Here is a 14,161-nt window from a genome sequence, read left to right as displayed (position 1 = left end):
AACACACAGCAACATTAGATAACTGAAGGTAAAGTGAATTATTCCATTATCTCTGTGTCTCAACATGGGCCTCTATTACTAGTGAACCTGGTGGGTGAAGGGGTGGATGAGGTGACGGGGTTATTGGATGGCTAGGTGGGCCGGATGACTGGGTGGGTGGGTGGGTGGGCGGGTGGGTGGGTGTGGTTGGGGTCAGTTGCATCTCCCGTCTGGTGCTTAAGTCCAGGAGCGGTGTTATTATTAATGCAAGTTTCAATCTAGCAATGTTGCAAAGGCTTGTACAGCGAAGTGGCTTGTTGTTGGAGTGTTGCAAGATACGGAACACAAATTGGCTTGTTGCTGGAGTGTTGCAAAGGTCCAGGCAGGTAAGTAAAGTGTTGCAGTAGAGAGAGATGGAAAAGCAGTCTCCGAATTTATTCTTTTTTTGAACATTCTGTGTGTGTGTGTGTGTGTGTGTGTGTGTGTGTGTGTGTGTCATGATCGTTTTTCCATTTTGTTGGTTAATTATGTTTTGTCTGTCTGTCTGTCCGTCTTTTTAATGTAATTGTAGTCGTAGTAGTAGTAGTAGTCGTAGTAGTCGTAGTAGTAGTAGTAGTCGTAGTAGTCGTAGTAGTAGTAAAAGATCATAATTAAATACTGACTTACTACCATCTAAAAGTATTAATTACCATCTATGATAATTACAGTAGGAAGCCTTTTAAGAACTAAGCCCTCTGATTGGTTCCCTAATGACTCATAATCCTCGTGATGTAGTTGGTTGGGGGAACAAAGTTGATTAGATTGACCCTAGTGGACGAACAGGGTGGATGGAATTGACTGAACGCTATGATGACGATGATGATGATGATGATGATATAGTGAAACCTCTAATTAGCGGATTGTGTGTTGAGAAAAGTCCGTTACGTCAAGAATTCGTTATAAACTTACGAATATCTGAGAACTGGTAACTGGCCCAAAGTGAAGGGAAATTCCTGGCTGGCACGGTTTAATATTTCCCTATTGTCGAATTCTCTTCTGACTACGCAAGTTAAATCCGGCTCGTGTTATCAGCTACGTTCCATTGATGTTTCCGGGTTATATTACGTGGTGTTTATTTCTTCTGGGTCTGTTGATTAATTTTATGATAATGTATTACCGTCATCTTGTCCACCTGTAGTGCTAAATTCGGTTCATGTTATCATCTACGTTCCAATGATGTTTCCGGGTGATGTTATGTGAATTGGTTATATCTCCCAGAAATCCTTTAAGTTGTAATAGTTCAGGGTTGTGTTGTGTATGTCTCTTTCCAGTGTTTGTTCCGGGTTACGTCACTCAGCTGAATAATGTGTAATAAAAGGTCTAATTTACGTCTTAATAGAATGTAAAAAAAATAATTTACGTTTTAATAATGTGTAAAAAGCCTCATTTACTTATTAAAAGTGTGTAAAAAATTCTTATTTATGTCTTAATAGTATGTTAAAAAGTCTTATTTCAATCCTAATATTATGTAAAAAAGTCTTATTTTCGCCCTAAATAGTATGTAAAAAAGACTGAATGTTTCCCCAAATTAAATATTCTGTTTTAATCTCGCGTGTAAATACTAGTGTTGTGTGTAGTCATTCAGGCTAATGTGTGCTTAACTGTGCGTCACGGAGTGTTTGTGCGTCATGGAGCGTTTGTGTACTAGCTAGGGGCATGTTGGTGCGTCACGGAGTTTTTGTGCGTCATGGAGCGTTTGTGTACTAGCTAGGGGCATGTTGGTGCGTCACGGAGTGTTTGTGCGTCATGGAGCGTTTGTGTACTAGCAAGGGGCATGTTGGTGCGTCACGGAGTGTTTGTGCGTCATGGAGCGTTTGTGTACTAGCTAGGGGCATGTTGGTGCGTCACGAAGTGTTTGTGCGTCACGGAGTGTTTGTGCGTCATGGAGCGTTTGTGTACTAGCTAGGGGCATGTTGGTGCGTCACGAAGTGTTTGTGCGTCACGGAGTGTTTGTGCGTCATGGAGTGTTAGCTGGGTGATGTTTACTCTATGATCAATGCGTTTGTTACTTAATCCCTTGAGTACAATGTCGTATTCAAGGGTTAAAATATCGTACTAAAGGGTTAAATCATCGTACTCAAGGGTTAAATCATCGTACTCAAGGGTTAAATCATCGTACTCAATAACAACCAATCCTGAATCCTCTAATGTTCAAGCTCGTGTCCTATTGGTTAATTCAATTGGCTTCCGGCGTATCGACCAATCACAGTGTAGCTTTCATGTCCAGCTATCGCCATTGGGTGGGATATTTCACCTGACACCTGTGTTAATTGAATCATACAGGTACTGACGGTCAATTTACATGTGATATTTGGTTATGGGTAGAAATGGTTTTAATTCTTTTTACTTTTTGGTGAATAGACCTGACCTGACCTCACCTGACCTCACTTGACCTCACCTGACCTAATCTAATCTAACCTAATCCAGCCCATTACTAATCCTCTCCAGCTTAGTAATCATGGCCAGTCCACCCACACACACACACACACACACCCACCCACACACACACACACACACACACACACCCACCCCTTGGAATATATGTTAATCCTAATTCCTTGCCTCCCCTCTGTTTCCTTTTCTCCCTTGTGCCCTCTCTCCCTTTCCTCTGTTTCCCCTCTCCCCTTCCTTTCTCCCTACCGTTGACCCTCTCCCCCCTCCCTCCCCTTGGCTTCCCCTCTCTCTTCCCATTGGCTCCATCCATCCTCCATTCCCTTCTCCCCTCCTCCATCTCTTTCCCCCCACCATTCCCTCTGCCCCCCCCCTCCTCCTACCCCCTACCCCCCTCCCTCCTACTCCCTCCCCCCATGTACGCTGGAGGCAGGACCCAGATGTGAATGAACCTCTCCCCCCCCCCTCTCTTGTTTACACTGCCAAGGTAAATGTATACAACAATTGTTAATCTTGTTTGCCGACTGTAAAAAAATATATAAAAATTGGTGCTGTAATTTTTTTGAGTCTTTGAGCCAATTTATGTACTTGGGTGATATAATCCTTAGCTGGAAAAATTATAGAATAAATTTAAGGTTTTTTATTTTTTTTCTCGTTATTTTTTACGGGGATTAATTGCAGCGGTGATTTACAAAGGTGATTTTTTTATTATTATTTATTTATTATTTTATGTAAATTTGGGTCGTTTTTTTTATTATCTACAACGAAGGATTTCAAAGATATTAATTTTACTTAATTTTTTATACATATATATTTTTTTAATTTTGACTGGAAATAATAATATAAACTTACCCTAACCTAAACCACAATGTAAATTTGGTTCATTATTCCACTGTAAAAAAAAAGGTATTTATTTTTATTTAACCTAGAGAGTTAACATGTAGATTCTCAAAGGGATATTTATTAATTAGTTATGTAAATTGGGAAACTCATCTGTAATGCAAAGGTAACTGATCCGTGTGTGTGTGTGTGTGTGTGTGTGTGTGTCTTTACTGCGTCGCGTACAAAAGGTGTTCGTACGTCTGGCTCTTAATTAACGTGCAGGTAGAGAGCTCAGGTGAGTATGCCCCCAGACACTATACTCTAAAAATATATAATGGCATGTTCTGTGTCTGTCTGTCTGTGTCTGTTGATAAGTGCGTCTGTCTAGAAGTGTCTGTTGGTAAGTGTATCTTTTTCTAAGTGTCTTTGTTGATAGGTGTGTCCGTTCGTGCGTATATCCGTCCGTCCGTCCGTTTATGGTGTGCCTGTCCGTCTATCCGTTTATTGGCGGTCAATTCGATTCTATTTTTAGTTTATTTCAGCCACTGTTTTTTATTCGTTATTGGCCATTTGCTTTTTATTTTTGGTTTATTGTGAGGTAATTTTATTTAATTTTTTTTATTTCAGTGTATTGCCGGCCGTTTTATTTTTATGGATTGCCGGCCATTTTTATTTTATTTTAATTTATTGCCGGCCATTTTTATTTTATTTTAATTTATTGCCGGCCATTTTTATTTTATTTTAATTTATTGCCGGCCATTTTTTTTTCTACTCCAATATGTTGCCGGCCATTTATATTTTATTTCCAATATACACTGTCGGCAATATTTCTTTTATTTACAACAGTTCAGCCGACCATTTTTAGTTTACCTTCAGCCGTTGGAAATGAATTTGAAAAGCCGTAGTTGGGAGGGGAGTTAGTTGAGGGGGAGCAGTCGTGTGTGAGAGAGATAGAGAGAGTGTGAAAGAGAGAGAGATAGAGAGAGAGATTGAGAATGAGTCGGTGAGAGAGAGAGAGAAAGAGAGAGAGAGAGAGTAAATGACTATGTGAGAGAGAGAGAGAGAAAGTGAGTGAGATAGAAGGAAGAGAGTAAGAAAAAGAGAGGATAGAGAGAGAGAGAAAGAAAGAAAGAAAGAAAGAAAGAAAGAGAGAGAGGTGACCCCGCTTTCTGGTGTCAACATGGCCAGGTATTATTTATCATATACATATTTTATACTTGTTTCTGTTTGTTTTGTTTGTTCTGTTTGTTCTGTTTGTTCTGTTTAGTTTTGTTTTTATTTATTTTCTGACGTGAGATATATTTAGAGATTTTGTGGCTCTGTTTTGTGGAAATTATTTGTTCATTGCCTTTTTTATATACTTTTTGTGATTTTTTTTTCAGACTAGTTTAAGGTTTTGTAATTTTTTTTTAGGGATTTTTGGGGGCTAAATTTTGTAACTTTTTTTAGGGATTTTGGGTTAAATTCTGTAGCTTTTTTTTGGTAGTCATTCTAAATTCTGGAGCTTTTTTAGTATTATATATTTTTGGTAATATTTTTTTTTTCCTTTTTGTGGACTGTAGCAAAATTCCTTAACACTTGTGATTTAGTATAAAAAAATTGTATCACTTTTGAATTGAAGAAAAATTTTGACTTTTATATTCCTCTGCATTGAATATTTTACCACTTGTGTTTTTCTTTGCTTATATCAACAGAAAGTTTCTAGGAAGTTACAAGTAATGGAACCTTTACCACCCTACCGCTTTGACGCCCACACAACTGCTTTGTCTGTCGCCCACCCACTCTATAACTCCGCCCATTTTACGTATCCTTCACACACCCACCCCACCCACACCACCCACCCCATCCACACCACCCACCTCACCCACATACACCCCTTATCTGCTTCTGCATTTGCAAGTACACTAGCGGCCATTAGCGAGGAAGCAGCGCCCTGGAAATAATATAAATGATTTTTTTTTTGCGTCTTCGTCTTTCGTCTGATGCTGCTCGGCCGGCCTTAAGTTTTACACGGCTCTTACACCAGGCGGCGGGGGAGTCTCTTTTTTATGTCGAGGGCGTTTGGTCTTGTGTCCCGCTGAAGAATTACGTGAATAGAAAGCTTGGGTGAGGATTTGTCAAGTTGCTTAAATTTGAGAAACGTGTGGGTGTGTGGGTGAAGGGTGGAGTGTGTGTGTGTGTGTGTGTTTTTTTTAAGAGGTGGGAGGGAGAGGGGGGGGAGGTGGAGAGGAGAGGGGAGGGGGAGAGATTGTGAAGGAGTTAGGTGATTAAGTGTTTGGAGAGAGAGAGAGAGAGCGAAAAATATAGAAAGAAAGGAATGTAGAGAAAATGAGAGATAAAGAAGGAAAAAGAGAGAGAGAGAGAAAAGAAAGCTGAGACGTAAATGCCACAGTCTGGAAGGGAACCCGGTTTTATTGGTTTCGAGAATGGCCAGCTAGACGTGTTGCTGTTGGTGGTAACTGGAGTGATTGTGGTAGTAGAGAAGGAATGGTTGTTGCTCTTGTAGTGGTTGTTGTTATTATTGTCCTTGTTGTGTTTTGTTGTTAGTGTTGTATTTGTTGCTCTGGTATAATATTCAGGGTTGTGTTGTGGTCAGTGTTATTATTATTATTACTATTGTTATTATTGTTGTGGTTATTATTATTATTATTGTTGTTGTTGTTAGTAGTTGTAGTAATTTATAACACTACAATTACAACTATTATTATTGTTGTTGTTGTGGTAGTTTGCGGTAAGAACACTTAAACGATTTAGAATTTATAAATACAATCGTAATTACCAGGAGGCCTTAATGAGGGTAAGACCAGTAGGCCTTAATGAGAACACCAATTAGGTATTTAATGAGGTATAATGACCATTGGGAGGAGCACAGTGAATGTTAAATGGTAGTTGGTGCCAGTTTAGTGTGAGTGGGGAGGCTGTAACCAGGTGATTCAGCTGTTTGTTATTGTGGTAACTGGCTTCTTCGAGGGAATTTGTAAGATTTTTTTTTTGATTTTTTTTAAGGAATTATGAATACTTTTTAGGCTTGTGGTCTCTCTCTCTCTCTCTCTCTCTCTCTCTCACCATAATTACATATATCCTCCCTCCTTCCCTCTCTCCCTCCCTCCTTCTCTCCCTCTCTCCCTCTCTCCCTCTCTCCCTCCGCTGTTATTGTCTATACTAGGATCTCATTATATATACTTTAGCCTTTTGTAACCTTATCTACCTGGACCAGAAAGTACCTGTGTGAGGGGGGGGGGTGTGGTGAGAGATGAGGTAGTGAGGAAAGGAGGGTAGAGGTGTGTGTGTGTGTGTGTGTGGGCAGGCAGGAAGAGTTAGTTGGTGGTCATGTTTGAAGCAGCTGTGTGTGTGTGTGTGCATGACCAGAGAGCATAATGTCGTGTTGGTTACAAGGGTGGTGGTGATGGTGGTGTGTCGTGGGGGTGGTAGTGGTGGTGACCGCCTCTGGTGTAATGGTCAGCCTGCTCGCCTCGTAAGCCAGTGGACCCGGGTTCGAATCCCGGGAAGGGTGAAACTATGGGCAAGTTTCTTTACGCCATTTGCCTCTGTCTGCCCAGCAGTAATTGGGGAACTGGATGTTAATCGCGCCTAGGTGGCCCTTGGGCCGGCCATCCTCGTTACACGAGGGGCAACCATTATTATTAGTGGTGGTGGGGTGATGCCTACAGGCCACAGGGGTTCAACCGGGTGGATGAGACCTTGTGCTGGGAGCTATGGTAGAACTGGTGTGGTGTGACAGGTGTGGTGAGACAGGTGTGGTGAGAGATCCCAGCTAGAATGAATGTGTGACGGGTCATGACAGTGAATGTGTTGTGTTCATGTCAGCCCCGTGTTGTTGTGGCCAGGGACGATGGAGAGTTGAATAGTTATTATTACCATCATCATCATAACCACACAAGCGTCGTTTTTTGAAATATATGAAACTGGTGAATTAAAATCATAATTATTGACTCTACCGACCAGAACGTGTGCGTCAGTCCCCATGTATAACCGCCACAGATGTCAACATTGCCGCATAATTTAGTAATCTTTTATGTTATTATTATTATACTTAATTATATCTAATATATCGTTATTATCAACATTATTTTAGGTTTTAAGAATAAATGAGTATTTTTTCTTATGAGATGAAAGTTATTTTAGAAGAAATATATAAATGTGGTTGTGTTTTTTACGAGCAGTGAGTCGGCCGCCATTGTCACGCTTCTTCTAATATTTTTCCTCTTTCTTCTCTCAGGAAACTTCGCTCATCCTCCAAGATGCCGTCCTCTATTGCTGTGCCCCCAGAGCAGGCCTCCCTCCTAGGGTAAGTGCAGCGTGTGTTGTTGCAGCCGTGTTGTAATCAGAGTAATGTGTCGCTTCAAGTCGCGCCATCTGTGCCGGATGATGTTTTTGCTCGCCTCTCACGGCCGGGGAGGGAAGCTCGTGGTGACAGTCGCGCGATATTGTCCTCCCAACTTTTATTTATTTCAGATAACACATTTAATAAACCTGGAAACTTAATTATTAAAGAAATTTCACCTATTAGTAAGCACTGTTGTCTTACCGAGTGTGTCAGTAGAACAAAACTGGAAAGGTTTAATTAGACGCCTATCTAACTTAACCTAACCCAAATCTAACCTAACCAAATTATACCTTATCTAATCTAACCTCACCTCACCTCACTAAATCTAACCTAAACACGGTCTGTTATCGTTAACGGCGCTGTAAAATTACTTCAGTATTGCTGGAGTTTACATTTAGCCCATTTGATCAACGCCCACTGCCGCCATGAACCAGTGCCTTGTGTGACACTAATGGGGAGGGTGGCGAGCGAGGCCGGGAATAACCTAACATATGTGTCATACGGTAACATATGTGTCATGCGGTAACGTGTATGTGCCGTGCAGTAACATATGTGTCATGCGGTAACGTGTATGTGTCATGCGGTAACGTGTATGTGCCGTGCAGTAACATATGTGTCATGCGGTAACGTGTATGTGTCATGCAGTAACATATGTGTCATGCAGATATTGTTCATCTTCCTGAAAGCCACTGCTCGACGCCCCTATGTTGGGGAGGATTTTATTACACCTGCATGATGGTATGTGTGTCTCCGTCTCAGGGTATGTGTGTATGTGTGTGTTCAGGTGTGTGTGTGTGTGTACATATCTGTCTGTTTGTTTGGGACACAAGGTAAATTCCAGGCCAACGGGATTAGGTTAGGTTAAGTTAGGTTTGGTGTGGTGGTATTTAACCTGTGTGTGTACCGTCACGTCTCAGCGTTGGGTTGATGTAAGTGACGTGTGCGTTTTTTTACCTCTCTCTCTCTCTCTCTCTCTCTCTCTCTCTCAGGAGGGAACATTAAGCTAATTCTCTTAATTCTTTTGTAATCAGATTAACGTTTTATCTCTCAGAGGACACAGTGTTGTGTTGGTGCCTGTCTCCTTGAAGCTATTACTCCTTCCTTCCTTCCTTCCTTCCTTCCTTCCTTCCTTCCTTCCTTCCTTCCTTCCTTCCTTCCTTCCTTCCTTCCTTCCTTCCTTCCTTTCTTTCTTTCTTTCTTTCTTCCCTTTTCATTTATTCCTTCTTTTCTTCCTTTCTTTTTCCTTCCATCCGTCCTTTTCTTTTCATTCGTTCCTTCTTTTTATTCCTTTCTTCATTCCTTCCTTCCTTCCTTTCTTCCTTCCTTCCTTCCTTCCTTCCTTCCTTCCTTCCTTCCTTCCTTCCTTCCTTCCTTCCTTCCTTCCTTCCTTCCCTTCCTCTTTTTTCTTACGTTGTTCTGCCTTCTCTTCACACTATTTACTGCCTCCCATTATCTTTAATCTATGGTCCATTTCTCTCGTCCTGCGGTCCAGTCTCCCTCACTCCATGGTCCACCTTCCCTCCCTCCATGGTCCACCTCTCACTCCATGGTCCACCTCTCACTCCATGGCCCACCTTTCCTCGTTGCAACATGGCCCGGTTGCATGCATCACACGCACCATCACTCACACTGCAGTTGTTAGTCTCTATCTGCCGTTGCATCGACTGTGTGACCTGGAATAATTATTTGTCGGGTCTTTCATCCAGTTTACATTGAGTCGAGGTATTTTTAGCTGTAACGCCCCTAATGGTTGGCTATTTGAGGCTCTCCTGCCGTTGTGCTGAACCCCGGTAAAGCGGCACTGTTAGGAGGTGGCACTGTTAGGGTAATGTGGCACTGTTAATTTATGGCACTGTTAGGGTAATGTGGCACTGTTAATTTATGGCACTGTTAGGGTAATGTGGCACCGTTAGAGTATTGTGGCAATGTTAGGGTAGTATTGGCACTGTTCGGCTAGTATTGGCATCTGTTAGAGTAGTGTGGCACTGTTAGGATAATTACACTATTAGGTTAAAGTGCCATTGTTCAGGTCGAGTGACACATCGAAAAAGGTCAAATTCGTCGGATTCAGAGAACTGCTTTTGTAGTTTAGGTTAATGGAGTCATTGAAACTTCAGGATCAGCCTCGCGCGCGCGCGGTATTAAGAAAATGAACGAGAGGGAGGGGAGAAGGTGGTGGAAGAAAGGAAGGAGGAGGAGGGTATGAGGGAGGAACGGGGGGCAGAGAGACCACAAGGTAGAGCCAGCTTACCCAATATTTTGGTCCTCCTTCCTCCTCTTTCCTGAGTCCTCTCTCCTCATCCTCCTGACACCTCCTCCCTCTTCTACCTCTCCCCTCATCCTCCCATACCTTCCTCCTCTTCCTCTTCCCTGATTCCTCCCATACCCTCCTCCCCTTTCCCACCTCTCTCATCCCTCCTATACCTTCCTTTCCTCCACTCTCCTCATCCTCCCAGGAGCACCCCCTCCCTTCCCCACCTCTCCTCATCCTCCCAGACACCCTCCTTCCTCCTCTTCCCTACCCTTTCATCCCTCCCATACCCCTCCTTCCTCTTCCTATCACCCCTCTCCTCATCCTCCCATACCCTCCTTCCCACTCTCATCCCTCCCATACCTCCCACCTCTTATCCTCCCATACCCTCCCTCTTCCTACCCTCTCCCTCATCCTCTGCGGTCTCTTTCCTCCCTCTTCCCCACCTCTCCTTCATCCCTCCGACACTCCTTCTTTCCCTCCCTACCCTCCTTCATCCCTCCCATACCCTCCTTCCTCAGGCCCTTCATCCCTCCCATACCCTCCTCCTCCCCTCTTCCCTACTCCTTCATCCTCCTGAAATTTCTTCCTCCTCTCCCTAATCTCTCCTGATCCCTCCCACACCTCTTCCCACTCCTTCATCCTCCTGATACCCTCTTGGCTCCCTCAGCTTTACCTTACGCTTTTTGTTGAGAAAGAAGGTGGTGAAATAAATTTAGAGGGAGGAAGGAAGGAAGGAAGTTAATAGTTGGGAAGTTGAAGAAATTTAGGAGGAAGTTTAGAAGGATGCGGGCTGACCACCTTGTTATGTCATGGGTTAGTTATTTGGGGTGGTTATTTTTTTTGGGGGGGGTGAGGGGTTGGTCACTTTGGGGCGCTCTGGCACTAGACAGCCTATAGCCCCCTATCCCATATATGGGTGTTTTGAGGACCTTATTTCATATTCCACCGACCCTACTGGCGGATGCTGGTCTAGGGAGGTTGTCTACTGCCTGGCCGTATAGATCGGGGGTGGTAATGGACGTCTTGAGGTTTGGTAACTTTTTGAGAACCATCTGTAGTTGTTATCTGGTGGGAGTCTTTGTAGGTTTCTTGTTCGTATCGTGGCCAGGGTGTGTAGCTGCTGGTTGATGGGGTTTTATTCTCAGGTCTCTATGTATCTCGGCTGTGGTTCTGGTGAAGGGGTATCTTTCACCTGTGACGAATCTTAGGGCTTCATTTTGGACCACCTGTAATTTTAATATTTAGTTACTGCTGTTTAGGTTAATATCGGTATGATAATCCTTCTCTTACCTTCCCCTCCCTCCATTCTCCCTCTCTCTGTCCCTCTTCCTCCCTTACCCTCTTCCTTCTCTCCTCTCTTTTCCTTCCCTACCGTAGTTTTATGTTAATGCAAGTGTGTGTGTGGTTAGAACATCTCTCATAAGATTCGCCAAGATCCAATAAACCATACTAATAGCCGTCTGCCCCTGGAGATATGGGCCTGTCTCTCAATCCGTCTATCCGTCCGTCCATCCATCTATCCGTCCGTGCTTCTATTTCGTCTGTCCATCTGATTCTATCCTTTCATCCTTCTATTCGTTTGGGTGTCTATTTCTCCGCCTGTCACTTTGTTTTTCCATCTATCCATTCGTCCATCCATCCCTCTATCCGTCCCTTTCGTCCATCCACCCGTCCATATATCTATCCATCCATCTGTCCACCCGTCTATCCATCCATCCTCTCCGTCCCACAGTCGCCATCTAGTCATTTGGGATCACCTGAAGATTAAACACCCCTAACGCTATACCTGGAGGGGGTGTTTGGTTGGGTTTCGTTGGGTTTTGGTTGGGTTTCGTTGGGTTTCGTTGAGTTTTGGTTGGGTTAGGCTGCTTAAGGTTTCACAAATTTTTGGTTGAAGTTAGTAATCATCTTAGTTTGTCTCTTTATAAGATGGAAGGGGGGGAGAGGATAGGAGGCGGTAAGGACCAGATTTAAGAATCAAGGTTAAGGAAGTTGATTTTGTGACTGGTGGAGGTGATGTCATCTTAAGATCTGTCTTTAGGATGGACGCCCTCTCTCTCTCTCTTCACTAATCCTCCAACCAATTCTCATTCTTTTTTTTCCCATTGTTCATCATCACCATCATCATCTCTAATATCCCACACTTCTGCTGGTCAAAAAGAGAGAGAGAGAGAGAGAGAGAGAGAGAGAGAGAGAGAGAGAGAGAGAGAGAGAGAGAGAGTGAGATAGTTTTTGTCACCTTTAGAGAGTCATCATCATACCGGTTAGTGTTTAATGACCCACACCTGTAGGTCATGATGCTTTCTACCTGGCTGACACACACACACACACACACACACACACACACACACACACACACACACAGATAAATGAAGTTTTGATTTAAAGGAATGAAGTTGTGACGTAAATAAATGAATGAAGTTGTGACGTAAATAAATGAATGAAGTTGTGACGTAAATAAATGAATGAAGTTGTGACGTAAATAAATGAATGAAGTTGTGACGTAAATAAATGAATGAAGTTGTGACGTAAATAAATGAATGAAGTTGTGACGTAAATAAATGAATAGTAAAGTAAGCTCAACACACAGTCAGTATTTCAGGAGAGCGTCGTGCTTTCATACGCTAATTGGTGAAGCTTTTGTGGTCATGAATAAATAATATTTCTCATAGGGCTTCATGGGTGGAGAAGCTTCGGTGTTTGAGTGGAGAAGCTTCAGTGTTTTGGTGGAGAAGCTTCAGTGTTTTAGTGGAGAAGCTTCGATGTTTTGGTGGAGAAGCTTGAGTGTTTTAGTGGAGAAGCTTGAGTGTTTTAGTGGAGAAGCTTCAGTATTTTCGTGGAGAAGCTTCAGTGTTTTAGAAGCTTCGGTGTTTTAGTGGAGAAGCTTCGGTGTTTTAGTAGAGAAGCTTCAGTGTTTTAGTGGAGAAGCTTCAGTGTTTTAGTGGAGAAGCTTCAGTATCGAGCAGAAGCCACTGTTTACATGCTCGTTATTGTATTTCTGAGAACGAGTTTATGGGAGGCACCTTGTTTATTGTCGCTTTGTTTACCTTTGTTTATGTCGGCGTTGTTTGGTGGAGACAGTCGCTTTGTTTACATTTGTTTGTTTGATTGTTTCAGTGTTTGTGAAAGTATCTTGGTCAGGGGTGTAGGAGAATTATCAGGGAAGGGAGGGATATCAGGGGGAGGAGAACTTGATGTAGGATGTAAGGAAGGTCAGGCAGGGTAGGAGTGTTGGGGTGTAAGGGATGCGGCTGCGGGAGGAGGTGTAAGGGGGTGCAGGAGGTGTCAGGAGATGCAGGGAGGGTGTAAGGGGGATGCAGGAGGTGTCAGGGGTAATGAAGGTGGAGGATAACTCGACATGGTGTTGTGTGTGGTGATAGTGGTGTGGTAAGTTTGGTGAGGGTGTGGTGGTGGTGTGTGGTAGGAGGATCAGAACGGTGGGGTTTAGCCTTGACAATGGTTGAGGGAGGTGGGCTGGAAACGAGGGTGGGTTGGGTTGGGTTAGGAATGAGGGTGTGGGTGTAGGATGGGTGGGAGAGGAGGGAGGGCTGGGTGGGTGGGTGTGTGTGTGTGTGTGTGTGTGTGTATATTTATGTGTATTAACGGTTTATTGAAAGAGCTTGGCGAGGCTGAAATATACAGTTACATATTTGGGGAATGGGTTACGAATTACAAATAATATACAAGTGACATAAGTGACACAAATAAGACATATAGTAACTTAGATGGGGATCAGCTCAAAATACAGTTCATTTCAACATAGTGACAGTGTAGGGAGCAGTGTTTACTGGGAGTAAATACACTGATTTATTACATGTTATTGATAATTTTTACAATGGTTGGGACTGGGCTGTTCTTATAGCGATCAGTTCGTGCACGTATGGGCTGGATGCGGTTGTGGTGTCGAACAGCAATTCTCGGACAGGGGATCTCAGGTGGTAGTAGGGACCGGTGTCGGGGATGGTGTAGAAGCTTCTTACCAAATTTGCAGATGAGGTCGTGGTGATGGTCAGTGAGAGTCGAAAGGGTCAGTGTGTTGAGCGCTTCTTGATATGTGGAGTAGGAAGGGGAGAGAATGATCTTGCATGCCCTCTTTTGCACTTTTTCTAGGTGTTTACGTTGTGTGGCATTTGGAGGAAGACCAGGTGGGGAGGCATAGGTGAGCTTGGGAAGTATGAATGTTGAGTAAACACTGAGGAGCTCGGGTGCAGGAACTCCGAGGGACTTGAGTCGGCGGAGGAGGTGGAGACGGAAACTGGAGGATTTGACAACTTCGCTGACGTGTGGTTTCCAATTTAGTTTGTTGTCTATGGTGACGCCGAGGAGCT

The 14,161-nt window shown here is 43.3% G+C and overlaps 1 protein-coding gene across 8 annotated transcripts in view; it reads left to right on the top strand.

Moving 5' to 3' along the window:
- LOC121877533 (protein NDRG3-like) overlaps window positions 1-14,161 on the top strand; it is a 127,429-nt gene that overhangs the window by 48,794 nt on the left and 64,474 nt on the right. For all 8 annotated transcript variants that reach the window (XM_042383321.1, XM_042383312.1, XM_042383311.1 and 5 more), the window contains exon 2: window positions 7,472-7,540. In XM_042383321.1, the coding sequence (XP_042239255.1) occupies window positions 7,494-7,540 (47 nt within the window). In that variant the 5' untranslated portion in view covers window positions 7,472-7,493. The remainder of the gene's footprint in view (window positions 1-7,471; window positions 7,541-14,161) is intronic.

Source organism: Homarus americanus, unplaced genomic scaffold (assembly GCF_018991925.1).
Source record: "Homarus americanus isolate GMGI-L3 unplaced genomic scaffold, GMGI_Hamer_2.0 scaffold14655, whole genome shotgun sequence".
NCBI lineage: Eukaryota > Metazoa > Arthropoda > Malacostraca > Decapoda > Nephropidae > Homarus > Homarus americanus.
Note: the sequence above shows the minus strand (reverse complement) of the source record. Positions and strands in the feature narration are given on the sequence as shown.